General features: G+C 44.4%; 1 protein-coding gene and 1 long non-coding RNA gene across 2 annotated transcripts in view; one reads left to right on the forward strand and one right to left on the reverse strand.

The window, feature by feature from the left end:
• Positions 1-8,199, forward strand: part of LOC139581460 (receptor expression-enhancing protein 2-like) — a 30,754-nt gene extending 22,555 nt beyond the window's left edge. Inside the window, exons 6-8 of the mRNA XM_071411250.1 lie at positions 65-239; positions 1,724-1,899; positions 4,201-8,199. Of these exons, the coding sequence (XP_071267351.1) occupies positions 65-239; positions 1,724-1,899; positions 4,201-4,281 (432 nt within the window). The 3' untranslated portion in view covers positions 4,282-8,199. The remainder of the gene's footprint in view (positions 1-64; positions 240-1,723; positions 1,900-4,200) is intronic.
• On the reverse strand, positions 7,473-16,936 carry LOC139581461 (uncharacterized). Its single transcript, XR_011676222.1, has 2 exons — positions 11,504-16,936; positions 7,473-9,561 (listed from the first exon to the last, which is right to left on the reverse strand). It is a non-coding gene; the product is annotated as an uncharacterized lncRNA (long non-coding RNA).
• Positions 16,937-26,164: the final 9,228 nt, after the last annotated feature.

Here is a 26,164-nt window from a genome sequence, read left to right on the forward strand (position 1 = left end):
CGGTCTGTATATGCGTACATCTACACCCCACAGTGTTTGAGGTGTGTGTGTGTGTTGTGTGCAGGGCCAGGGTGTGCTGTCGGACAAGCTGCGTAGTTTCAGCATGCAGGACCTGACTCTGATCAACGATGGGGAGGAGATGGGCCTGCACTCCTCTGACCCCCGCATGAGGAGAGATGCCTTGGACGACATGGCTACTGGAGCCAACACGCTGCCCCGCGCCAAGACCACGCGCCAGAGTAGGTACCACACATAGTAGGAAGCACAGGGAAAAAATGGCTGCTGTACAGAACTCATCCAGAGCTATTTTGACTTCTCAAACATAGCAGAAAACCGTTATACGATACCTGATGGCCAACATTTAGTAGTGAATTGCATACAAGTGTAACTTCATCACCTCATGTGCGCCGCACAACAGACTCGCTGATTGATATATAACGCTATGGACTCACCAGCTCCCGCTTTCTGCTGTTGTGCAATTTACAAACATACACATGACCTGCTCAACTGATCTGGGGAACAGTGAGCTTCATAATGTGACCGGTGAAATGAAGAACGCAATCTGCTTTATCTCCTAATGTATTGTACAAGTTGACTGCAGGTATTTACTTAAGTTGCTACAAATATTCAAGAGAACTGCTCTCCCCTGTCAGATCAGTGGTCACAAAGGAAGAAAACAGGAAATTACAGCCATTTTAGTCATAGCATTACAGTATGCTGACTTGTCTGTGTACTATGTGCCCATTGTCTAATAGCTCTTGTTGGTACAGGGTGGGGAGAGGGAGGGAGGGGTCATGTGATTTAAAGCACTGCAGGATGCCAGGGAGGAAACGTTCCAGGGGGGGGGGACAACATGTGATGTCAGTGGGGAGGAGGAATGGGGTCTTTGTCTGACTAAATAGCCCAGTCTTTCTGTCGGTCTCTGTGAGGTTGGCAGTCTGTGACTACAGGGGGAAAAACTGAGGGAGGAAAGTAGAGAAAGGGAATACATTGAGTTAAGGGGCACTGTGGGATGAAAGCCAGGAAAGGGGAAAACTGGTGTAGCAGAGAGACAGACTGATAGTCAGTCTGAAAAAGAGACTGAACAGGAAATTAAACAAGGGGAGACAGTCATGTGGTTAAAGAGCAGGCTCCTGTTAGTAGCTGTAGGACTGGTGCCTGTTCCTTCAGTCTTGTTCAACAACCATGGGAGAATCTGTTGCATTTCCTTTATTCCTCACGTCTCCTCACCTCCTTCTCAGAACCATTGGATGAGAAGATCAGTTCCCTCCCCTTTGACCTTCTCATCCAATAGGTTCTGAGAAAGAGGGTAAGGAGCTGGGATGCGAGGAAGCAATTGAGTTTCTCCCCATGTGTCTGATAGGAGAACCTAGAAACCTGACCCACTAGTGGGAATGTGATTTCACTTATTATGACAGCCCACAATCCCTTTCATTATGACAGCCCACAATCCCTCTCATTATGACACCCGACAATCCCTCTCATTATGACAGCCCACAATCCCTCTCATTATGACAGCCCACAATCCCTCTCATTATGACAGCCCACAATCCCTCTCATTATGACAGCCCACAATCCCTCTCATTATGACAGCCCACAATCCCTCTCATTATGACAGCCCACAATCCCTCTCATTATGACAGCCCACAATCCCTCTCATTATGACAGCCCACAATCCCTCTCATTATGACAGCCCACAATCCCTCTCTGTCCAATCCCACAGCTCGTTCCTCCTCTGCGGCTCCTCATCTCGACGAATCATCGCAGCACAGCTCGGACCAATCAGACACCAGGAGCATCACCACAGAGCATTCTGATGAGGACATCGTGGAGAAGGTCCCTGTGAAACGCACGGCCAGCGTCAAGGCAAACAAGAAACCCTCCACCGCCAAGACAGAGGTACGGGCACACACACAGTCTTGTATAACTAACCTTGTGGGGACACAGGATTTTGAATGGGACTGAATTCTATTTTCCCTAACCCTATGAAAATGGTGCCGACAGAGAGGGCTACCTTGCTTCTAGTCCTAAGGAAACTTTGCAGTATTTAGTTTTTTTAATGTATTTATTACATTGTTAGCCCAGAAAATATTAAGTATTATTACATACAGCCAGGAAAAACTATTGGATATTAGAGCGACGTCAACTTACCAGCACTACGACCAGGAATACGACTTTCCCAAAGCGGACCCTTCCTTCGCACCCCCTAGGGCATTTGAACTGATCCCAGAGGCCAACCCAAAACAACGCCGCTGGAGGAGAGGGAGTCAGTGGTCTTCTCGTCAGACTTAGGAGGCGCACACAACACCCGCCACTTCCGAGTATATTACTCACTAATATCCAGTCCCTAGATAATAAAGTTGACGAGGTCAGGGCAAGGATTGCTTTTCAGAGAGACGTCAGGGATTGTATCAAACTCTGTTTCACGGAAACTTGGCTCTCTTGGGATATGCTGCTGGAATCGGTACAGCCACCTGGATTCTCAGTGCATTGCGCCCGACAGGAATAAACATCTCTCCGGGAAGGAGAAGGGCGGAGGTGTATGTTTCATGATTAATGACTCATGGTGTAATTGTAAAAACATACAGGAACTCAAGTCCTTTTGTTCACCCGACCTAGAATTCCTCACAATCAAATGCCGACCGTATTATCTCCCAAGAGAATTCTCTTTGGTTTTTGTCACAGCCATGTATATCCCCCTCAAGCCGATACCACGACTGCCTTCGAGGACTTTATGCAAACTGACACCATATATCCTGAGGCTGCATTTATTGTAAGTGCGGATTTTAACAAAGCACATTTGAGGAAAAGGCTACCTAAATTCTATCAGCATATTGACTGTAGCACTCGCACTGGAAAAATACTGGACCGTTGTTACTCAAACTTCCGGGATGCATACAAGGCCCTCCCCCACCCTACTTTCAGAAAATCTGACCACGATTCCATTTTGCTGCTCCCTTCCTATAGGCAGAAACTCAAACAGGAAGCACCCGTGCTAAGGACTATTCAACGCTGGTCTGACCAATCGGAATCCACGCTTCAAGATTGTTTTGCTCATGCGGACTGGGATATGTTCCGGGTAGCCTCTGAGAACAACATACACGAATACACTGATAGGGTGACTGAGGTATCAGGAAGTGTATAGGAGATGTTATACCCACTGTGACTATTAAAACCTACCCTAACCAGAAACCGTGGATAGATGGTAGCATTCGTGCGAAACTGAAAGCACGAACCACCGCATTTAACCATGACAAGGTGACGGGGGAAGAATACAGAGTAGTCGTTCCCTCCGTAAGGCAATCACAGGCAAAATGTCAATATCGAGACAAAGTGGAGTCGCAATTCAATGGCTCAGACATGAGACGTATGTGGCAGGGTTTACAGATAATCACGGTATTGTGTGAATGTGTATAATATTTACATCAAAAAAGGAGAAGCTCACATACCACTGTCTAGGAGTAACAACACTAACTCACGGTAGAAGAGGAAGCTAATGCAGTCTCATCCCCCTCTAACTACTACTGTGTCTAAATATGCAGGGTGGGTGGGTGCAAGTCAGACACACCCGCAGTTTGACTGTATAATCCTCCTCCAATAGAAATACTCTAATATATTATCCCATATGAATATCCGCTCCTCACTCTCGCCTTCTCCAGCAGCTGTGTAGAAGCTGCGCTGTACACCGTTCCAGGATCAGCTTACCCTCCCTCAGTCCTTATCTTATCCATAGAGGGGGATGCTAAACTGACCTTACATCAGTCTGTAAGGGCAACCTCATCTACTCCAGTACAGACAGTACAGACATGCCTGTGGTATTTAAAGCAGTCTACATCAGATGTGCTCCCATGGAAGAGATGCTGTGATAGAATCATGTTGATGTACACATTATGTAACAGTCTACACAGGGTTATATATGGCTCAATAATATGGGACTGCTGTCTGTAGTATCAGTAATGAGTTATGTACACTGTACCAGAAGGTTTGTGTGTGCACGCCATGGACTAATTTGGGAATGCAGTGTGTAGGTTGTGAAACGACTCGTTTGACTGAGAAGTCTACCCACGTAGGACACAATAAGCCCCTGTCTGTTATTTCCTGAACATCTCTCTCTCTCCTTTTTAGATTCTACTTCTCTCATTTCCTCTGGTGTCAACTCACTTTTCCCCATCTCTCTTCCCCCCCTCTTACACCTGTCAGACTACGACTAAGACGGTGAAAAAGACACCAAAGAAGAAGACCACCACAGCTACAGCCAGCAACAACGCTGAGTCACCATGATACCTGTATCTACTGACCCCATCTACACCCTACTGCACACCACTACAGCCATCTAACAGGCCCTCTCTGTCTCCAGTCCACACACACACACGGACCTCTGGAGTGTCACCCTCGCCGGTTAAGCGCAACTCGCAGGTTTAGTTCTACTGTAGATGGCCAGCAGGCTTAGTTCTACTGTAGATGGTCAGCTTCATGTCAACTCACAGGTTTTGTTCTACTGTAGATGGCCAGCAGGTTTAGTTCTACTGTAGATGGCCAGCTTCATGTCAACAACACTTGTTTTATTTAGCCTGCTGCTTACATTCTAGGTTTTATAGTCATTAACCTCAGTGTGTGTGTTTCAGTGATGCCCTGTTATCTGGACTGAAAAAGAGTTGCTTCCTTCCTCCTGTACAGTTCATAGCCCTCTGTGTTGGGGCCCTCCCAGGCCATCCAAGGCCCCACACTAGATTGACTTGACATAATCCTCTTGGCCCCCTTGGGAACATTGGGCATCCATCACGGCTCTCCACTTCCCTCACTATGCTAGGGCATCCATCACGGCTCTCCACCTCCCTCACTATGCTAGGGCATCTATCACGGCTCTCCACCTCCCTCACTATGCTAGGGCATCCATCACAGCTCTCCACTTCCCTCACTATGCTAGGGCATCCATCACGGCTCTCCACTTCCCTCACTATGCTAGGGCATCCATCACGGCTCTCCACCTCCCTCACTATGCTAGGGCATCCATCACGGCTCTCCACCTCCCTCACTATGCTAGGGCATCCATCACGGCTCTCCACTTCCCTCACTATGCTAGGGCATCCATCACGGCTCTCCACCTCCCTCACTATGCTAGGGCGTCCATCACGGCTCTCCACCTCCCTCACTATGCTAGGGCGTCCATCACGGCTCTCCACCTCCCTCACTATGCTAGGGCTTTGCTGCTTAGCAGGAGATCCTCACTGGTTTATTGGAGATGCATTCTCTATAAACGTACATTCCAGTCAGAGTATGGTAACTCTATTGGATGGTAGCTGGGGGCCGCCATGAATGGAAAGGTAGACTAGTGGACTAGGCATGTGTGAAGGAGCGATCAGGGAGGGAACAGAGTAGAGAGGGATGGGTGCCAAAGGATCAGTATTGTTGTTCCTGGCCTCTACTCAACATGTCCCAACTACAGAGACTACAGTCTCACCGTTGGTTGTAGCAGTAGTCCACAGAGCAGGTCTCTGTCCTTTTTGGGCAGTCTGTCTGACTATATAGATGGGGTTGTGTGATCTCTGGAAGGCAGAGGACATTCTGGGAGCACTTATCTCTAACAGTGTTAAGCCGATGCCATGGTTACCCATATCATTCACTCTACTGTAATGGAGCAGTAGACTGATGAACACTTGGTCACGCGCCCACAGAGAGATGAAGAGATCTGTTTGTTCTCTCTCCTCTCCTCCCTCTGGACAGCTCTACCCTCTCCGTTCAGCTCAGAACGGTCCAGCGGAAAGACACACAGCTTCAGGCATCATTACCTTTTCTGTCTGACTGTGTGTGTGTGTGTACGATGTGCATGTGTGTATTTTTGGAACATGACCAAGCTTTTGTTTTTCCCCTCTCTGTTGTCCCAACTGCATAGAGACAGAATGACAGAGTTCTCTGACCACTTATAATAACATAATCATCCACAAGGTCTTACACTACAGCTCATAGCATAGCTAAACAGTACAGACAACCAACAGTTAATTTAACTTTGTTAGACTTGTGCTTAGGGTTATTTTTGTTTACTCTGAATTGACTGGCTTATAGGATGTAAGAGTGGCTTAGTGGTCACCAAGCTAATGTCAATGCTCTGTTGACACCAGGCTACATTATGAAACACCACTATCGATCCCCATCTTGTTTCAATGTGTTTATATTATCAGAGCTGGCTGTGTCAGGGTGGTGTAGTGCCCTATTAGGAAGACCTTCAGGTGAGCCTGGCTTAGCTAAGTCTGGGTCTTACCTGGGTCAGATCATCCCAGTCTGACTAGGCAAATATCTGAGGGATCTACTACTATTGTATAATATATGACTGTCACACTAGGTATTGTATAATGTATGACTGTCACTTCACAGTATTTTGTCCAGTGTTTTCACTTCTATTCCTGAATGGGTTAGCTATCCATGACTGACCTTTACTTCTGGGACCGTATCCACAAAGCGTCTCGGAGTAGGAGTGCTGATCTGGGATCAGGAACCCACCTTTCCATATGATCTTATCAATTATGGTCTGAAAGGCCAAACTGATCCGAGATCAGCCCTTTACTGAGACTCTCTATGTATACAGGCCCAGATCTGTGTTATTCTAGGGTCTGGATCATATCATTGTTTCTCTGAACAATAAGGAGAGCAGCTCTGCTAGCATATCCTCTTAATGTGTCATCTCTGACTGTAGCCTCCTCAAACATGGTGGAAACTGTCTTACCCTGTTAGATAGGATGCTGTGGACAAGTTATTACATCTTAGTTGGATAAGTAATGCTGTCTCCCAATAGGGTATAAAGCTGTTAAAGTGATGTGCTCTGCTAGTGTTTTACTTCAGAAAGACATAGACATTCATCCATAGCATACTGGTTGGGCAGGCAGGGTACTTAGACTCTGTCAAGGCACCTAATCATTGCCCCTTAGAAACTATTGCCTTGTCTGAAATCTACCCCTGACCTTGTCCCTACCTTCAGACACTTCTTGTCAATCTCCCTAGGTACTGCTGGTACTGCTGGTAGGTTGCAAAGGATTGCATGGATTTAGCTAAAAACGATGTGATAAGAACTCTACCTAGCTTCCTTGTAGGGTATGTTGAGTTTCCACCATGTGCTTCTCTCAAATCTAGTGTGTGTCTTGGGTTGGAACCTAAGGGGTTGATTGTGGATTGGGTGTGCATTAGGGGTTGTTTTTTGTGGGACATGCCATTGCTTGGGGAAGGGTTTATTTGGAGTGCTCTGTAATTGAGTGTATGAAACTACTGCATTTGTGTGTTGCCGCTGTCTGAATTGTGACACTGGTTTGAACCAGTAGGGGGAGACAACCGTTTTAAAACTACTGAAGTGACTGCAGAGGTACTTACATGTACACACTGTATGTACATAGTCATTCTCTGGCTGTATGAGTTTGCTTGCCTTATCACTCTCTGTTCTTGAATACAATTTTTACTTTTTTTGCTTTTTAAAACTATATATATTTTTTTTATTTCTTTGGAATTTAATCTGAAATCTTATTAGACAAATCATATTGCATTTCCTTAAGAGGAGGCACCTCAGCCTCACTGTAAGGCCTTATGCTGTGAAAAGTGCTACTTGTGTGTTTAATCTCTTCTGAATTTCTCTCTCTCTTCTATCTCAATAAGAGGCATTTTAATTGGTCAGTGATAGCCAAATAACAGTTGATTTCCTTGTCCCAGTACTGTAGGACATTGCTCAGTAGAGAAGTGGAATTCCTCAGCCAGGTATTCTGACAGTGTGTGTTTGGTAACTACCAAACTGAAGTCATGTAGTCCCAACCTGTCTGTTCTTCCCTTACTATCAGGCTGGTTACCTTATCCACGGCAACATAGCAATTCCTTTTTTCTATTCTGTTTTGATTTGCTACAGTTTGCACTGAAGAAAAGATGGCACACACTGTAAACACATTCTTGCTGTCATGGCAACACTACTTGACATTATTTTAACCAGTGTTCATATTATTTTGTAATATTTGTTGATTTATTGTTGTGTGTTTGGTATCAGTGTTATCGTGTACAGGAACTCTCATTGAGAGAGAATATTCTACATTAATATATTTTGTGCCAACTATCAATACTCCACTGTTATAAAGGATAAGATGTTTGTGCTGAGATAATGGTATTTAACATGGACTGAATGACAGTCATATACCAATAACAATGCTACTAATAAAGAAAATAAATCTATCTAATATGTGGCTTCAATTATGTATTACCTTATTGCCAATAACTAGTAATTCAGTGAAATTCTATTCTAGGCCCAATGCAGCTGTTTTAATTAATAGATTTTCAAATGATTTCTTGGTAACAATGAAGTACATCCCGAAGTGTAATAGTTTCTTTACAATTGTCAAAAAGAAACAGCTTTTTTGCAGTAAACTATTTCTAGAACTTCCCTTGACAGTTACTGAAGCTTCACTGCTCCTTTCTAGTCGTGGCCAAAAGTTTTGAGAATGACACCAATATTAATTTTCAAAGTCTGCTGCCTGAGTTTGTATGATGGCAATTTGCATATACTCCAGAATGTTATGAAGAGTGATCAGATGAATTGCAAAGTCCCTCTGCCATGCAAATGAACTGAAGAACTGAATCCCCCCCAAAAACATTTCCACTGCATTTCAGCCCTGCCACAAAAGGACCAGCTGACATGTCAGTGATTCTCTCGTTAACACAGGTGTGAGTGTTGACAAGGCTGGAGATCACTCTGCCATGCTGATTGAGTTCTTTTGAAGCTTTCAGTCTGTTATTCGGAGGGTGGTGCTTGGAATCATTGTTATTTTGGGTCCATGGCCAGGAAACTCCCCAGACCTTAATTCCATTGAGAACTTGTGGTCCATCCTCAAGAGGCAGGTGGACAAACAAAAACCCACAAACTCCAAGCATTGATTATGCAACAATGGACTGCCATCAGTCAGGATGTGGCCCAGAAGTTAATTGACAGCATGCCATGGTGGATTGCAGAGGTCTTGACCCTTGTTTTTCAACACTGCAAATATTGACTCTTTGCATCAACTTCTTGTAATTGTCAATAAAAGCCTTTGACACTTATCAAATCAAATCAAGTTTATTTTATATAGCCCGTCGTACATCAGCTAATATCTCGAAGTGCTGTACAGAAACCCAGCCTAAAACCCCAAACAGCAAGCAATGCAGGTGTAGAAGCACGGTGGCTGGGAAAAACTCCCTAGAAAGGCCAAAACCTAGGAAGAAACCTAGAGAGGAACCAGGCTATGGGGGGTGGCCAGTCCTCTTCTGGCTGTGCCGGGTGGAGATTATAACAGAACATGGCCAAGATGTTCAAAATGTTCATAAATGACCAGCATGGTCAAATAATAATCAGGAATAAATGTCAGTTGGCTTTTCATAGCCGATCATTAAGAGTTGAAAACAGCAGGTCTGGGACAGGTAGCACGTCCGGTGGACAGGTCAGGGTTCCATAACCGCAGGCAGAACAGTTGAAACTGGAACAGCAGCAAGGCCAGGTGGACTGGGGACAGCAAGGAGTCATCATGCCCGGTAGTCCTGACGCATGGTCCTAGGGCTCAGGTCCTCCGAGAGAGAGAAAGAAAGAGAGAAGGAGAGAATTAGAGAGAGCATACTTAAATTCACACAGGACAATGGATAAGACAGGAGAAGTACTCCAGATATAACCAACTGACCCTATCCCCCCGACACAAACTACTGCAGCATAAATACTGGAGGCTGAGACAGGAGGGGTCAGGAGACACTGTGGCCCCATCCGATGATACCCCCGGACAGGGCCAAACAGGAAGGATATAACCCCACCCACTTTGCCAAAGCACAGCCCCCGCACCACTAGAGGGATAACTTCAACCACCAACTTACAATCCTGAGACAAGGCCGAGTATAGCCCACAAAGATCTCCACCACAGCACAAACCAAGGGGGGGCGCCAACCCAGACAGGAAGATCACGTCAGTAACTCAACCCACTCAAGTGACGCACCCCTCCTAGGGACGGCATGAAAGAGCACCAGTAAGCCAGTGACTCAGCCCCTGTAATAGGGTTAGAGGCAGAGAATATGAGAGCTGGGAACTGGCCAGGCAGAGACAGCAAGGGCGGTTCGTTGCTCCAGAGCCTTTCCGTTCACCTTCACACTCCTGGGCCAGACTACACTTATGAAATGCTTGTAATTATACTTCAATATTCCAGAGTAACATCTGACAAAAATATCTAAAGACACTGAGGCAGCATACTTTGTGAAAATTAATATGTGTGTCATTCAACTTTTGGCCATGACTGTACTTGAAGAAATGGCATTGATACATAACTTTTTCCCCTCCCCCCCCCCCCCCCCCCACCAGCCCCGCTTTGGAGGACCAATTTTATTTATAAATCAATACAAGTGATAGAAATGACATTATATACAATAAAATCCACATACGAGGAAAACTATCAATTATTTTTATTAGTATTAAAGCATATGTTTACAGTACAGCAAAAACCATAGGGGGAGTGGAGACATCATTATCATGTCCAGCTATATCCTATTCATCCCTTTACAGGCAGTTGTGAATTTGTTAGATTACTAGAAGCACAAGCATTTCGCTACACTTGCATTAACATCTGCTAATAATGTGTATGCCATTGAAAATAAGAATTTGTTCTTAACTGACTTGCCTAGTTAAATAAAGGTAAATAAAAATCGTGACCAATACAATTTAAATCATTCAAATATATTAAATAATCTTTAGCTCACAACCTCAAATGAATACGCTGCATGTATTAATTAAATAGTTTGTGTAAATGGTTTGGTGGTACGTGACAAAACTGTAAATATTCTGCAGTGTTATTCTTGATGTGACTTGATTCGGGAGGTATATTGGCTGATCTTCGTTTTCCGCCATTTTATCTTTCTCAATAATGTAATGAAACAGCAGGGAGCAGGTCTCGAACCCTCGACTTTCTAGCCCGAGGTCCGGTGCGCTATCGACTGTGCCGCAAATGCATGCTCAAGCGGCAGAGTCGATTTCCGCGCTTATAAACCCAGGGTCGTTACACTACTCCCTCCTTTCAAAAAGCGCGTCCTCGCGCTAGCTTGCGACTTTACGTCTTACAGGAACGCGCTCACCGGCCAAGCACACGCACTGTCGTGGATGCGAGGTCCGATCACTTCTGACACCAATGTAATGAAACAGCAGGGAGCAGGTCTCGAACCCTCGACCTTCTAGCCCGAGGTCCGGCGCGCTATCAACTGTGCCGCAAAAGCATGCTCAAGCGGCAGAGTCGATTTCCGCGCTTATAAACCCAGGGTCGTTACAATAAGTAACTCTTCCGTATGATTAAAAGTTATTCGTTTGTTTTCCATATCGTTAGGTTCCAAAATTGCAGTAAACACATAATCGTTTGACTTTAAGCATATCCGTGCAAATTTGTCATTCATCTTTTAATTGTAAAATGTATCACAGCGTAGAATTCGCCCAGAGCGAGTTGTAAACTCACGTCTGTGTACAGTTCAGCTCACGACTTACCTAGTTAAATAGAGCTTTTCTTCCGAAAAGCGAGAAGAGGTGTTTGAATGACTTAGAGACGCTGCGTTGGCCTTTTTATATGGTAGGAGGTCACTGTTATGGGTGTAAGATGGCACAGTGATGCCATCTGTTGGTAAATGTTAATTACTGCAACTCCAGTGTTTTTACCAGTGTGCTTGAGATACCCGGATGTAGTGCACTGAACAAGACTGGTTACTCGCATCAATGCCTCTGTCTCGTCATTTAACATTCAAACATGGTGTCAGAGTCGGATAACTAACCATGCTTTCCGCAAAATAGTCACCTTTTCTGGTTTACCCCCAAAAATATTTGATTAAAACTTCCCCGGAATTGGCCTTAGCTAGAGTGAGTTTGCTAGTTAGCTTCAGTGTTGTTAGTGTGTTGTTATGTGTTAATAACGTTTAGACTACGTTACCCAGCAGGCTATGCGGGAGGCGGAGGGTTAAAGAATGCCTTGCATGGCTAAACATGGAGTTTTCTAGCTGAAGTATATGTTCACCTTTTCTCAATAGGGGGGTGCGCTGTTTTCACTTTGTAAAAAGTCGTTCCCAAATTAAACTGCCTCGTACTCAATTCTTGCTCGTACAATATGCATATTATTATTACTATTGGATAGAAAACACTCTCTAGTTTCTAAAACCGTTTGAATTATATCTGTGAGTAAAACAGAACTCATTTTGCAGCATACTTCCTGTCAGGAACTGAAAAATCTGAAATCGGGGGCTCTGTTCCAGGGTCAGCCTATTCATTTGCATGAAATCTATGGGTCTACATGCACTGCATACGCCTTCCACTAGATGTCAATAGACTGTGAGAGTTGGAATGGGGTGTATAGCTCTATCTGAGGCCGAACAAGACCTCTTGGAACGGTGGGTCTAGTCTTTTCACCGTTCAGCTTGGCGCGAGAGGGACCTCAGGATTGCGTTCTGAAAAGCTTTCGTTATAGACGTTAGATATATCCGGCTCTGATTTTATTTGATATATGTGTTAAAAACATCATAAACTAGTTATTTTAAACCGACTTATATCAGTTTATATCAGTTTATTTTGATTTTCTGGATTTTCTTTGTCTTGCGTTATGGTGAGTTGGACACTGCTGCGCCACATGGCTAGCGTTGGCTGCTAATTCTAGAGATGAAGACGACATTCTACAACCGAACAACGATTATTCTGGACAAAGGACAACTTGTACAAGATTCTGATGGAAGCTCATCAAATAGTAGGAACCATTTATGATGTTATTTCGTATTTCTGTCGAAAATGTTTAGACGTATATTCCGCCAGGATTTTGGGCGCTGTCTCGCTATAACGTAAGCTGTATGTCGTACTAAAGTTATTTAAAAAAATCTAACACAGCGGTTGCATTAAGAACTAGTGTATCTTTAATTTGCTGTCCAACATGTATTTTTTAGTAAAGTTTATGATTAGTTATTTGATTAGATTAGGTGCCTCTCCAAGATTTCTCCGGACAATATTTCTGCATTTTCACTACGTATTCACATTGTAAAACCACGATTTGTGCCGCTAAATATGCACATTTTCGAAGAAACCATATATGTATTGTGTAATATGATGTTATAGGACTGTCATCTGATGAAGTTGTTTCTTGGTTAGTGACTATTTATATCTTTATTTGGTCGAATTTGTGATAGCTACCTATGCGGTAAAAAAATGGTGAAAATATGCGGTTGAGTCTTTTGCTATGGTGGTTAGCTAATAGAAATACATATTGTGTTTTCCCTGCCAAACATTTAAAAAATCGGAAATGATGGCTGGATTCACAAGATGTGTATCTTTCATCTGGTGTCTTGGATTTCATGATATTTAGATGCTAGTATTTACTTGTGGCGCTATGCTAGGCTATGCTAGTCAGCTTTTTTACTGATGAGGGTGCTCCCGGATCCGGGATGAGTACCAAGTAGAAGTTAAAAGTAGTTAAACCTACGCCCCGGTTTGTCATTATATAAGGAACAAACATAACAGTTAGCACCGGTTAGACATGGCAGCGAACATTCCCCCTCCCGCCGTTATGAAGCTCAGCGGGGATTGGAGCACGAACTGGGATACGTTTAGAGGTGAATGGGAGGACTATGCGCTAGCAACGGGACTTCTGGAAAAGGACGAAGAGGTAGTGGCTGCCACTTTGAGGACTACAATGGGAACTGAATGCCGACACATATACAAACACAACATGAACCTAACAGCAGCTCAGCAAGGTAACGCTACAGCTATTTTTGATGCTCTTGAACATTACTTTAAGCCAGCAAAGAACGTTATCTACGAGCTTTATGTTTTCGGTTGTTGCAAACAGGAGGACGGGGAGTCCATTGACAGCTTTGTCACTAGGCTAAGCGAAAAGGCAGCTAGCTACATGTGACTATGGTGCTTTAAGAGATTAACTGATCAGAGATGAGATAGTGCTTGGCATAACTGATGAGGGCACTGTTATGAATTTTATGAATAATGACTAAATGATGTATACATTTAACGTAGAACTATAACTAACATTCTACCCTGTCTCTGTATAATGATGGAGAATGTTTGTCCATAAGAGAAGAGGAACTGTGGCAGACAACTTGTGACCTCTGTGAAACAAATGATAAGAGGAGCTATCGACAGACAAGCTGTACTACTGTGTTCCTTACAGGACATTCTGTCCCCACCCAGGGAGGGGAGAGACCTTGTGCTTGTAGTAGATTGTATAACAGGTGGCAGACAATGTATGAGTAGAAGACTTGTGAACTATATTGTCATTGTCTCTGAGAGGGACATTTATGACGAAATGAGAGGTATATAAACCAATGTACATGTAAGGATGGGCAGAGCTCTCGTAAATAAACATGCTGACTATGGTAGACTGGCCTCTGTCTGTTTCATTTTAATAAGAACCTTACAAATTCTTAGTAACAGACAGAGTATTTTAATTGAAGTTCAGTTTATGAACATTGAGAACAAAATTCTCATGACAGGCACCCGCAGACGTTTGCTGAGAGAACGTGACCTGACGCTGGTCTTGGCAGGGGAGACATGCCGTGCAGCAGAGCTTACTGATATACGGATAAGGTCCATGGAGCTAGAAAGGCAACATATGGACAATGTCAATGCAACATTCAGGCAGCCAGTAAAGAAATAACCCCTTTGCCACAGCTAATGCTAATACTACATCCAACTCTGCAGTAGAAAACCCCAATACATGCCGATATTGTGACATTTCTCATGGACAAGGAAAAGAACACTGCCCAGCCTATGGAAAAATATGCAAATCCTGTGGTACAGCTAATCACTTCGCAAGGGCCTGCATGAAAAGCAAGAGAAAGGAGGGTAAAGTGAACTCCATTGAAACAAACACAGATGAAGGGAACAACAGCACAGAGGATGTATGTGCTAGCGAGTGCATAGGGGCAGTGAGGGCAAAAGGACAAAAGTGGTTTGTCACTCCGCTACTTAATAATAAACCACAGCAATGCCAGATAGATTCAGGGGCCACATGTAACGTTATGAGCCTTAAAGTTTAAAGGAGGCTCGCGCCCAGAGACAAACTCACACAGAGTAGCACCAAGCTGAAACTGTATTCAGGCCAGTTCATGACCTCTTTAGGCCTGTTTGTGACAGAGTGTGTTTTACGTGGCCAGAAACACACCCTTGAGTTTGAAATAGTTGAGGCTAGTCAACAGCCATTGATGTCAGGTTCTACATGCGAGCGCCTTGGGCTTATTAACTTCACCATCCCAGCTGATCTTAACATTATAGACAAAGTCCAGGCTGGGCCCCTGAACAAGGAGACACTCCTAAGCAAGTACCATGATGTCTTCAACGCACCAGTCGAGTCAGTTCCCGGCGAAGTCCACTTTGAGTTGGACGCAGCAATCCAGCCTGTCCAGTGTGCACCCCGCAATGTACCAGTGGCCATGAAAGCAGCTACGAAGGCTCAGCTTGACATATACGAAGCAGATGGCCACATCATATCCGTCACCGAGCCTACAGACTGGATACGTAATATGGTTATCGTCAAGAAACCAGACAAGCTACGGATATGTGTTGATCCTTAACAACTCAACCGGGCTCTGCGACGTTCACATTACATTATGCCCACGTTGGAGGATGTTCTTTACAAGCTCCCAAAGGCCAGAGTCTTCACGCTCGTGGACGCCAGAGATGCCTTCCTGCAGTGCAAGCTTGAGCCCAGCAGCTACATGACCACCTTTTGGACACCCTGGGGCAGGAAGAGGTGGTTGAAGCTCCCTTTTGGTGTCTCCGTGGCTCCAGAGGTGTATCAGCGGAAACAGCACGAGCTGTTGATGGGACTCAGTGGCGTGGAACCCATAGCAGATGACATCCTCGTAGTGGGCTGTGGGGACAGTGATGAGGCAGAATGTGACCATGACTCCAAGCTGCTGGACCTGATGGTCAGATGCAGACAGGTCAAGCTAAGGCTAAGCATAAAAAAGCTTCAGTTTAAAGTGCCGCGTTCATGGGCACATCTTGTCCTCCACCGGATTGAAGGCGGATCCTGAAAAAGTGACTGCTGTCTTGGAAATGCCCCACCCATCTGACGTGAAGGGAGTGCAGCGCTTCGTCAAATTCGTCACCTACCTGGCCAAGTTCCTACCGCGGCTCTCTGAAGTGTGTGAGCCACTAAGGAGGCTCATGGACAAGGACACCATCTGGCATTGGCTCCCAAAACATGACGCAGCAATGAGGGAAATAAAACAACTGGTCACTCAGACACCTGTACTGCGATACTACGATGTGTCAAAACCTGTCACGATTCAGAGTGACTCAAACCAGTATGGACATGGCTGTTGCCTCATGCAGGAGGGCCAGCCTGTGGCAATCGCCTCTAGGGCACTCACCCCAACAGAGCAGAACTATGCCCAGATATAGAAGAAGTGCCTCAGCATTGTGTTTGCATGCCAACGCTTCCACCACTACCTGTACGGGCGCGACAATATTACCGCAGAGGCAGATCACAAGCCCCTTATTGCTATATTCAGCAAGCCTCTCCTGAATGCCCCGAAACGACTGCAGAGCATGCTACCGGCCCTACAAAACTACAACCTCAAGGTGGTGTATAAGCCAGGGCCAGAGATGTATGTGAGTGACACGCTCAGCAGGGCTACTGCATCAGGCACTCACACACGCTCCATGCATGAACGGCATGCAGTGTGCAGCTTATAAACAGAGCAAGTGGATATTGAACACATCAACCAGGCTGACTACCTCAATGTTACGGACCAGCGCCTTATACAAATCAGACAGCACACAGACAGGGACGAGCAACTCCAGGCTTTGAGGTCTGTGATTCTGATGGGCTGGCCCGACTGCAAGGAAGAAACTGCTTTAGCCGTCAGAGAATATTGGCCAGTCAAAGAGGAGCTCAGTGTTCAAAACGGAGTAATATTCAAGGGTCAGAGAGTCGTTATTCCCTGGTCTCTGCGCCCTGAGATGTTGGCGTGCGTGCACTCAAGTCACATTGGAGGTGAGGCCTGTTACAGACAAGCACGTGACACACTGTATTGGCCAGGAATGCAGAGTGAAATCAAAGACTATGTAAGTAAATGCACAATCTGCAATGAAAATGCCATTGAGCAACAGAGAGAGACGATGATGTCGCACAAGCTACCGATGTGCCCCTGGCAGATAGTAAGTCTAGATCTATTCCAGAACAGTGGCAAAGACTTTCTGCTGGTAGTCGATCATTACTCCGACTTCTGGGAGATTGACCTCCTCTCCGACCTCTCAGCAGAGACAACGATCAAACGCTGCAAGGCTCAGTTTGCCTGCTATGGCCAGCCAGATAGGGTAATTTCACACAATGGACCCCAATTCTCTGGAGTTAAGTTCCGAAAATTTGCTGCGGAATGGGAATTAGAGCACGTCACTTTTTTATTTTCTTTTTATTTTACCGTTATTTTACCAGGTAAGTTGACTGAGAACACATTCTCATTTGCAGCAACGACCTGGGGAATAGTTACAGGGGAGAGGAGGGGGATGAATGAGCCAATTGTAAACTGGGGATTATTAGGTCATTATTACTTCATCACCACGACACCCAAAAGCTAATGGGAAGGCGGAGTCCGCAGTCAAAATCGCGAAGAACCTCTGCAAAAAATCTCTGCGAGAGGGCAAAGATGCCTGGAAAGCAATCCTGCAGTGGCGCAATACCCCGACAGAAGGCATGGATAGCAGCCCGGCCCAGCGCCTCATGGCACGGCGCTTTAAAGCAGCTCTGCCAGTAGCCAGCACTCTCCCGGTGCCATGTGTGGTGACAGACTTGCTGGTGAAGCTACGTCACAGAAGACAGGTCTCCAAGTTCATCTACGACAAATCAGCAAAAGACTTACCTGAGCTCAGGGTGGGTGAAACGGTGCGAACGGTGGAGACTCGGATCCTGTGTACAGAAAGTGGCACCACGCTCCTACTTGGTCGACGTGAATGGATCACTGTACCGTCGTAACAGGGTTGACCTTCGGATTGCTGAGCCAGCACCTACTCAGAACCCTGATGGTCAAAGGGGTCGCATGACAAAAGACGGAACTCCAGCAATGGGGCCTGAGGCACTGGGCGAAGAGCCAGGGGATCACAGGTCGGCCGCTCCCTCGCCCATCAATACTCCCCTTAGACAGTCAGGTGACACGCCTGTGCGGGAACCCGCAGTCCTCGCAGACAAGCCCCCTGTCTTTTCATGCTGCGGGCGTCTGTCCCAGCCACCAAAAAGACTTCATCTGTAGGTTTCCCATTAGGGATTGTTGACAGACAGAGATAAAAGTGAAGAGAGTATCAAAATGTGTTTAGTTGTTTTTTCCCCCAGGTAACAACTTAACTGTTCATGTTGGAAATTATTACGAGGTTTGTTTTGTTAGTGTATTGACAGCTCCTGTCCTATTTTATTAAAGGGAAGATGTTATGGGTGTAAGATGGCACAGTGATGCCATCTGTTGGTAAATGTTAATTACTGCAACTCCAGTGTTTTTACCGGTGTGCTTGAGATACCCGGATGTATTGTAATTTACTGAACAAGACTGGTTACTCGCATCAATGCCTTTGTCTCGTCATTTAACATTCAAACAGACACCCTTTTCCCGACGCACACGTCTCGACGTCCAGCCAATAATGGCTGGCGTAGTGTAATAAAGGCTTCTGACGAATACGCTGGGGCGTATCCCATAAGGGAAATTCTGAAACTAATACTTGAAAGAGAACGACATTGCCAGCTCATAGAAAAGTTCAAACTAAAATGGTCTTGTTGCTGAATTTGAATTTGAAAAAATGGTATCATTCCGCGCGGCAGGATACATTCCGAGTCAGAATTTCAGATTAGTCCCGTGTACCGGGTAGTGCTGCAAATGATAGGTGGTACATTTTCAGGCCATGTGTATTGAATTTAAAATAAAATAAATCGTAAACATGAAAAATGAAGTTGATATTTTCAACGAAGGGTGAAATAATGGATGTTGAAATAAAAAAACAATTGAAAGCAAAATGTATAGAATTGTAAACAAAATAATGACATCAAAAGCAAAACCCCAAAACTTGCAAGCAAATCTTTTTTAAGCGAGAGCAATACTATACACATTAAAAGGTGAAATACTGTAGATATGTTATCAAAAATGCAAATCAAGGCTAGAAGCATCAGAACCTCTAGAAAGGTAGTTCTAAAGGTGAATATGACTGGGCAAAGTGTTAAGAATAGGAGTGCCATGTATTTTATAGTACACTAGAACACAGCAAATATGGACCACAACAGTCTGAACATAGCTGAGGGGAACAGAGCAAAATGTCCAATAGATGACTGCAAAGGAACCTCTCACGACCCTACAGGAAAGGTGAGAAATCCATATCTTCATTTAAACCAGGGTAAACGTTCCCTCTGGTTTAGCTGTTTAAGACGGCCCCTTTTCTAATTGCGGTCGGAACATGATCAATACCCATAGCTTGTAGGGAGGCAGGGTTGCCATGGTGTAAGGACTTGTCATGTCTTGCCATGGGGTAGTCTTCATTGCCTACCCGTATGGCGTACTTGTGTTCCGCTAAGCCGTCTTGAAGGCGTCTCTTTGTCCGTCCAATGTATAACACCTTGCACTGTGGACATTCCAATCTGTAGATGACATGAGTGGTGTTGCAAGTAATGAAATGCTTGACTTGATACTCAATTTTTTAGAAGCTGTGTCAACAAAATATATTTGGTTGCATTTAAATGAGCCCCTCGGTTTGTGGTCTAGCCAAGTTTTTTTTGAGAGTGACCAGGAAGATGGCTGTGGACTAATTTGTCATTTAGGGTAGGACATCTCTTAAAGCTTGTGACTGGTGGCTTTGGTAATACTTGGTGTAGTAGCATATCACTTTGGATGATTCCCCAATTATTTTTGTATGATTATTTTATTGTTCTCTGCTTCAGTGCTGTATGCAGTATTTTGTAACTAAGTACACTCTCTGATGCATCACGAGGCGCTCCCCTTCGTAACAAGTGATCTTTGTCAAATCATCCGGCCCTTATACCTGCATCTTTCAGGACCTGAGAGCTGTAGTCCTGATTCAAGAAGCGATTCTCCAATTCAGCATATTTAACACTTATTCTGTTTCCTGATCGCATATTCTGCGGACTCTTTGGAATTGGCCATATGGAATGTTCTCTTTTAGCCTTTTGGGGTGAAAGCTGTCTGCCCTCAGATGGTATTCCCATCTGTAAGCTTCCTAAAGATTGATGTGTGCAAACAACCTTTGTCATGTCAAGGTCCAAAACCTGAATGTTATCCTTGCTGTATTCCATAGTTAGTTTGATGTTAGGGTTAATGCTGTTAAGGTATTGGTGGAAGGAAATAAGTTCATCTTCTGAGCCAGACCAGAACAGGCAAACATCATCAATATAACGTCCCCACCATATAATCTGTTTTTTTAGAAGGATCGAAAATGAAATCATTTCCCCATTTACCTAAGTTCAAACCAGCGTAGGAAGGGCTGTAGCAAGCTCCCATGTCACATCCGTTGACTTGTTTAAAAATACATTCCTGAAAGACAAAGATGTTATTATTAAGAGTCCATTCAGTCAGTGAGACAATTCATTCTGTGGGAGGCATCTCCGTCTCAGGCCGGGTACTCAAGAAATGGTGCATAGCTGCCAAACCTTGTTCATGTTCAATGGTGGTGTATAGAGACTCCACATCCATGGTGACTAAAAAATAAGCTGTACCTATATTGTTCAATTCCTTAATACATCTGTGGTATCTTGAAGATAGGCTGGGAGTGACGGCAGAAAAGGCTTAATAAAGTAATCAATGTACTTGGAGATGGGTTCTGTCTATTTTCATTACCACTAATGACTGGTCTGCCTGGGGGGTTTTCAAGATTCTTGTGGACTTTTGGAAGAAGATAAAAAGAAGCCATTGAAAATAAAATAGACTGCCATTGTCTGAAATGTAGCCATTCTCCTTAGCTTCTGTGAGAATACCTTTCAATTCAGTTTTTAGGTCCTCTGTAGGGTTGAAGGTATAAGATTGGTAGAATTCATCATTGTCTAATTGACGGTAGGCTTCTGTCACATATTTGTCTTTACTCCACGCTACTGTAGCGCCACCTGCTTTTTAACCACAATCCGTCCATTTATGGTCAATGATTCAACTGCGTCCCTCTCTGTCTTAGAAAGGTTACGTCTTGTTTGGTCCGAGTCAATTTTACCCTTCAACAGATTCTCCACATCAAAATTCAACTCCTTGGCAAATGTATTTAGTGCGACATTCTGGACGATGGGACAAAAGGTGGACTTGGTCTTAAAAGGTGTTTTTGAGGGCACAGAAACTGCCTGACCTGAAACATTGGTGTCTGTTGTTGGAGAGATGGCACGACTTGGAGGTGCTGTTAGAAGAACATACTCTGTTCGGGGTCCTCTTTCCCTCCTACATGTGGACACCAAAGCTTAGACCCCCTTCAGCTCGGGGGTACACATTTAAACATCTAACTCATAGCCCATACAATGCTGTCGCTTATATTTTACCGCAAGATGGCTGATTTGGCAAGTATCCAAAACTGTCCGAAACGATCTTTCAACAGATATGGCTTTGTAATATTTGGTGGCATAGACGGCTTCTCAAGAAGGGTAACCGATTGATCTCCCATGGTATTTGAAGGTGGTAATGTTTTATTTTATATATAAATATATTTTTGTACACCTTCTCCCCAATTTCATAGTATCCAATTGGTAGTTACAGTCTTGTCTCATCGCTGCAACTCCAGCACGGTCTCGGGAGAGGCAAAGGTCGAGAGCTAGACGTCCTCAGAAACACAACCCAACCAAGCCGCACTACTTCTTGACACAATACCCACTTAACCTAGAAGCGAGCCACACCAACGTGTCGGAGGAAACACCATGCACCTGTCTACCGTGTCAGCGTGCACTGCGCCCGGCCTCCACAGGAGTCGCTACTGCGCGATGGGACAAGGACACTGCCGGCCAAACCCTCCCCTAACCCAGACGATGCTGGGCCAATTGTGCGCCACCCCATGGGCCTCCCGGTTGCGACAGAGCCTGGACTCAAACTCAGAAACTCTAGTGGCACAGCTAGCACTGCGATGCAGTGCCTAAGACCACTGTGCCACTTGGGAGGCCCAAGTTGGTAATATTTGTCTGACTCAATGTGAATAATCCAATGCTTTCTATTAAAAATGGGTTTGAATTATACAACAGCCCATTATACAACAGGTACGACTCCAACACTATCATTAAGTTTGCAGAAGACACAACAGTAGTAAGGCTGATCACCGACAACAACGAGACAGCCTATAGGGAGTAGGTCAGAGACCTGGCCGTGTGGGGCCAGGACAACAACCTCTCCCTCAACGTGATCAAGACAGGAGATGATTGTGGACTGCTGGAAAAGGAGGACTGAGCATGCCCCCATTCTCATCGACGGGGCTGTAGTGGAGCAGGTTGAGAGCTTCAAGTTCCTTGGTGTCCACATCACCAACAAATTAACATGGTCCGAGCACCCCAAGACAGTTGTGAGGAGAGCACGTCAAAACCTATTCCCCCTCAGGAGACTGAAAGGATTTGGCATGTGTCCTCAGATCCTAAAAAAGTTTTACAGCTGCACCATCGAGAGCATCCTGACTGGTTGCATCACTGCCTGGTACGGAAACTGCTCAGCCTCTGACCGCAAGGCACTACAGAGGGTAGTGCGTACGGCCCAGTACATCACTGGGGCCAAGCTTCCTGCCGTCCAGGACCTCTATACTAGTCGGTGTCAGAGGAAGGCCCTAAAAGTTGTCCGAGACTCCAGCCACGCTAGTCATAGTCTGTTCTCTCTGCTACCGCAAGGCAAGGGGCTTCTAAACAGCTTCTACCCCCAAGCCATAGGACTCCTGAACATCTAATCAAGTGGCTACCCAGACTGTTTGCATTGCCCTCACCCTACCCCCTCTTTTATGCCGCTGCTACTCTCTGTTATCTATGCATAGTGTGGGGATTTTCCAGTACTTTGGGGATTTTCCAATATCTATCCTGTTTTCTTAGAAGTAGTAAGCAGAATTAATATAGGGTTAAGCATTAGACACATGTAAACAGAATGTAAGAAGAATCCATGTGATTGTGCAAAGCTGGATCAACACAGGCATAGTCGCTCTGGGTCATGCCTGGTCTTGTGAAGGCCATTGGACAGGCACATTAGTTAATCAGTTATAGGCACCATAAGACATGCACCTGCATTAGGAGTGTGCATGTCTGTTTATTTTTGTGTCATTGCTATGGTCACGCCACCAGTAGAATCTATGCCCTAATGTCTGTGCCAATAAGAAAATGGAAACTAAGCTAAAATGAGTGCAAGGCAAAAAGATAAGTGTGGCCAAGGCTAAGGGTATTAATCATTTACATAACGTAAGGTTCTGTTGTATTCGATGCATGTGACTAATACAATTTGATTTGCATTACAAAAATTACATTTTTAGCAAGCAATTATTGTGATTCATCCTGTATTGTTCCTAACATCATTACCCCATAGCAACAGATGTGGGATCTCTCACACACACACACCACCCTTTCCCCACAAAAACCCACAAGCTCAGATTTTCAACAGCTGTTCCATCCCCGAGCCCAACTCAAGAGAAGACTTGATGTGCGAATGTTTATACAGTTGTAGCTGTTTGAGAAGGCATGCAAAATTTAGCAAGAATGGGGAGATTTGATTAACCAAAGTCAAGTCTGTGTAGCAGAATTACAAGATGATGTTATGTTTATGAACGAATGGTTGTTTTATGAAATACAGTAAGGTTCTTAGAAGTCTCTCTCTCCCTTTCTGAGTTAACTGAGAGGAGTCTTTTGAAGCTCGGGCTGGTAACTGATTAAGTGATGTCTTGGTGATAAGACTTTACAGCCACATTCCATTCTATGATTAGTGGTGCATGTGAGACATATGTCTCTGGTCAACATGGTAGAGATATGTTGAACTCCTGCTCGCAGACACACGTGGGCTCTGGCATTTGCAACCATTTTTCCTTTTCACTCACTTAACTAAAGACCTTTCCAAACACAAAAACGCACATCCCACCTTCCATCACAATAAACCCGCACATCCCCACATACTGTGCCTTCTATGTCCTCTGCTGTGTTTTATCTCTACCGTGTTGATTTCTACCTAATGCCGGGCTTTGAAGTACTTTTGTGTTCCAGTTCCTCTTATTTGAAGATGTATTATTTCAATAATGATCCTTTCTTCTAATGCTTTTATCTATTTATAAACACTATGAATAGATAGTCGAATACTAATTATTTTACATTACCATTCAGGGTAGGGAATGTTGTATCTGTAGTTTATTTCTTTACCAATTGTTGTATTTTGTTTTCCTGGTTTTTATTTTGTTACAATCCCTACCATGGATATTATTGGGTGTTATTATTTGACTCCTCTATGGGAACTTTGTATTATTTAGAATGGCCATGGAGGAGTCTTGGTGTCTCGGAACAGTTGGTTACCAATGTACAGTTTATCGACTACGAGAGCTACATGTTTCCCTTTACATTTATTCACCTTGAAAACTGGGTACAGAACTTTGCGCCGTTCTGCAATTTCCTTCAGGAACTGATCATTCATTCCCATTTTCGTGCCAGCGAGTCTTTTGCCCAGGCTTTTAACCATTATTTTATCTTTAAAGAATGCAAATTTGCCAACTATTGGGCGCTCATATCTCTGTCCGAAACGGTGTACACGTTGGAGCACGTATCTAGTCTGTATTCCAAGTAAGGCTTCTCTCAGAAACATGTTCTCCTTTTTAAGTTCTTTAACGTCCATTTCAATAGTATTGACTGTACTTTTTAGCTTGTTTGTCGCAGCTTTTCTGTCGCTCATTTCGAGGCTCGACTTTTTCTTTACTGACAAGTTCAAGTATGCCCAATTGATTTTAGCAGGTTGGTACCTGTTTGGCACCTGAGCTCAATTTTTATTTTATTTCACCTTTATTTAACTAGGCAAGTGAGTTAAGAAGAAATTCTTATTTACAATGAGGGCCTACCTCCTGCGGGGACAGGGGCTGGGATTCAAAATAAATATAATTAAAATATAGGACAAAACGCACATCACGATGAGAGACATCCGCTACTGTAACCAATACACTGTATCGTAGAGGTATATGCTCAGTGATGGTTTATGCAACGTGTCAAGGATATGGTGTGTGTATGTGTGTGTTGGCTGTCTACTCTGTAAGGATGTTTGCAGGGTAGGGTCAATATGCCAGGGTTTATCTTATTGAATCGTTTTGCTTCTGTACACTTCCAGACAAGTCCACCTGGTTGCTCGTATCACCATTGTGACATGTCTTCCTGGTTGCTTGTGGTAACATGTAGTGCAGTTACTGTAGTCTGCTCTGTCCTATCCCATCAGCCACTGGGCTCTGTGCTGTGGAGGGCCACGCAACACCGACTGACAACTAACGAGAGAGAGATACACATTCTCCTCATAGTCTACACATGTAAATGCAAATCATAGCTATTGATTATACAGTCAAGCTGTTACACCATACAGTTTGGTGGTTTGGTTATATAGATCACCTTATTTTCTCCTAACAGTAGAAATGTTGTTTTTAAAGCAGGAACAGCTTTATATCCCTAGAGCTGTTAGTTTGTCTTATGATGTGTCTGCCACTGTGTCCAACAACACACCATGGTGCTACTGTAGGCTGATATAGCTTGATACCACCACACTGCTAGTGTAGGCTGATGTAGGTTGTTACCATCACACTGCTACTGTAGGCTGATGTAGGATGTTACCATCACACTGCTAGTGTAGGCTGATGTAGGTTGTTACCATCACACTGCTACTGTAGGCTGATGTAGGTTGTTACCACACTGCTACTGTAGGCTGATGTAGGTTGTTACCACACTGCTACTGTAGGCTGATGTAGGTTGTTACCACACTGCTACTGTATGCGGATGTTGGTTGTTACCATCACACTGCTACTGTAGGCTGTTACCATCTCACTTCTACTGTAGGCTGATGTAGGTTGTTAGCAACACTGCTACTGTAGGCTGTTACCATCACACTTCTACTGTAGGCTGTTACCATCACACTTCTACTCTAGGCTGTTACCATCACACTTCTACTGTAGGCTGTTACCATCACACTTCTACTGTAGGCTGTTACCATCACACTTCTACTG

This window comes from Salvelinus alpinus, chromosome 7 (genome assembly GCF_045679555.1).
Source record: "Salvelinus alpinus chromosome 7, SLU_Salpinus.1, whole genome shotgun sequence".
Classification (NCBI taxonomy): Eukaryota; Metazoa; Chordata; class Actinopteri; order Salmoniformes; family Salmonidae; genus Salvelinus; species Salvelinus alpinus.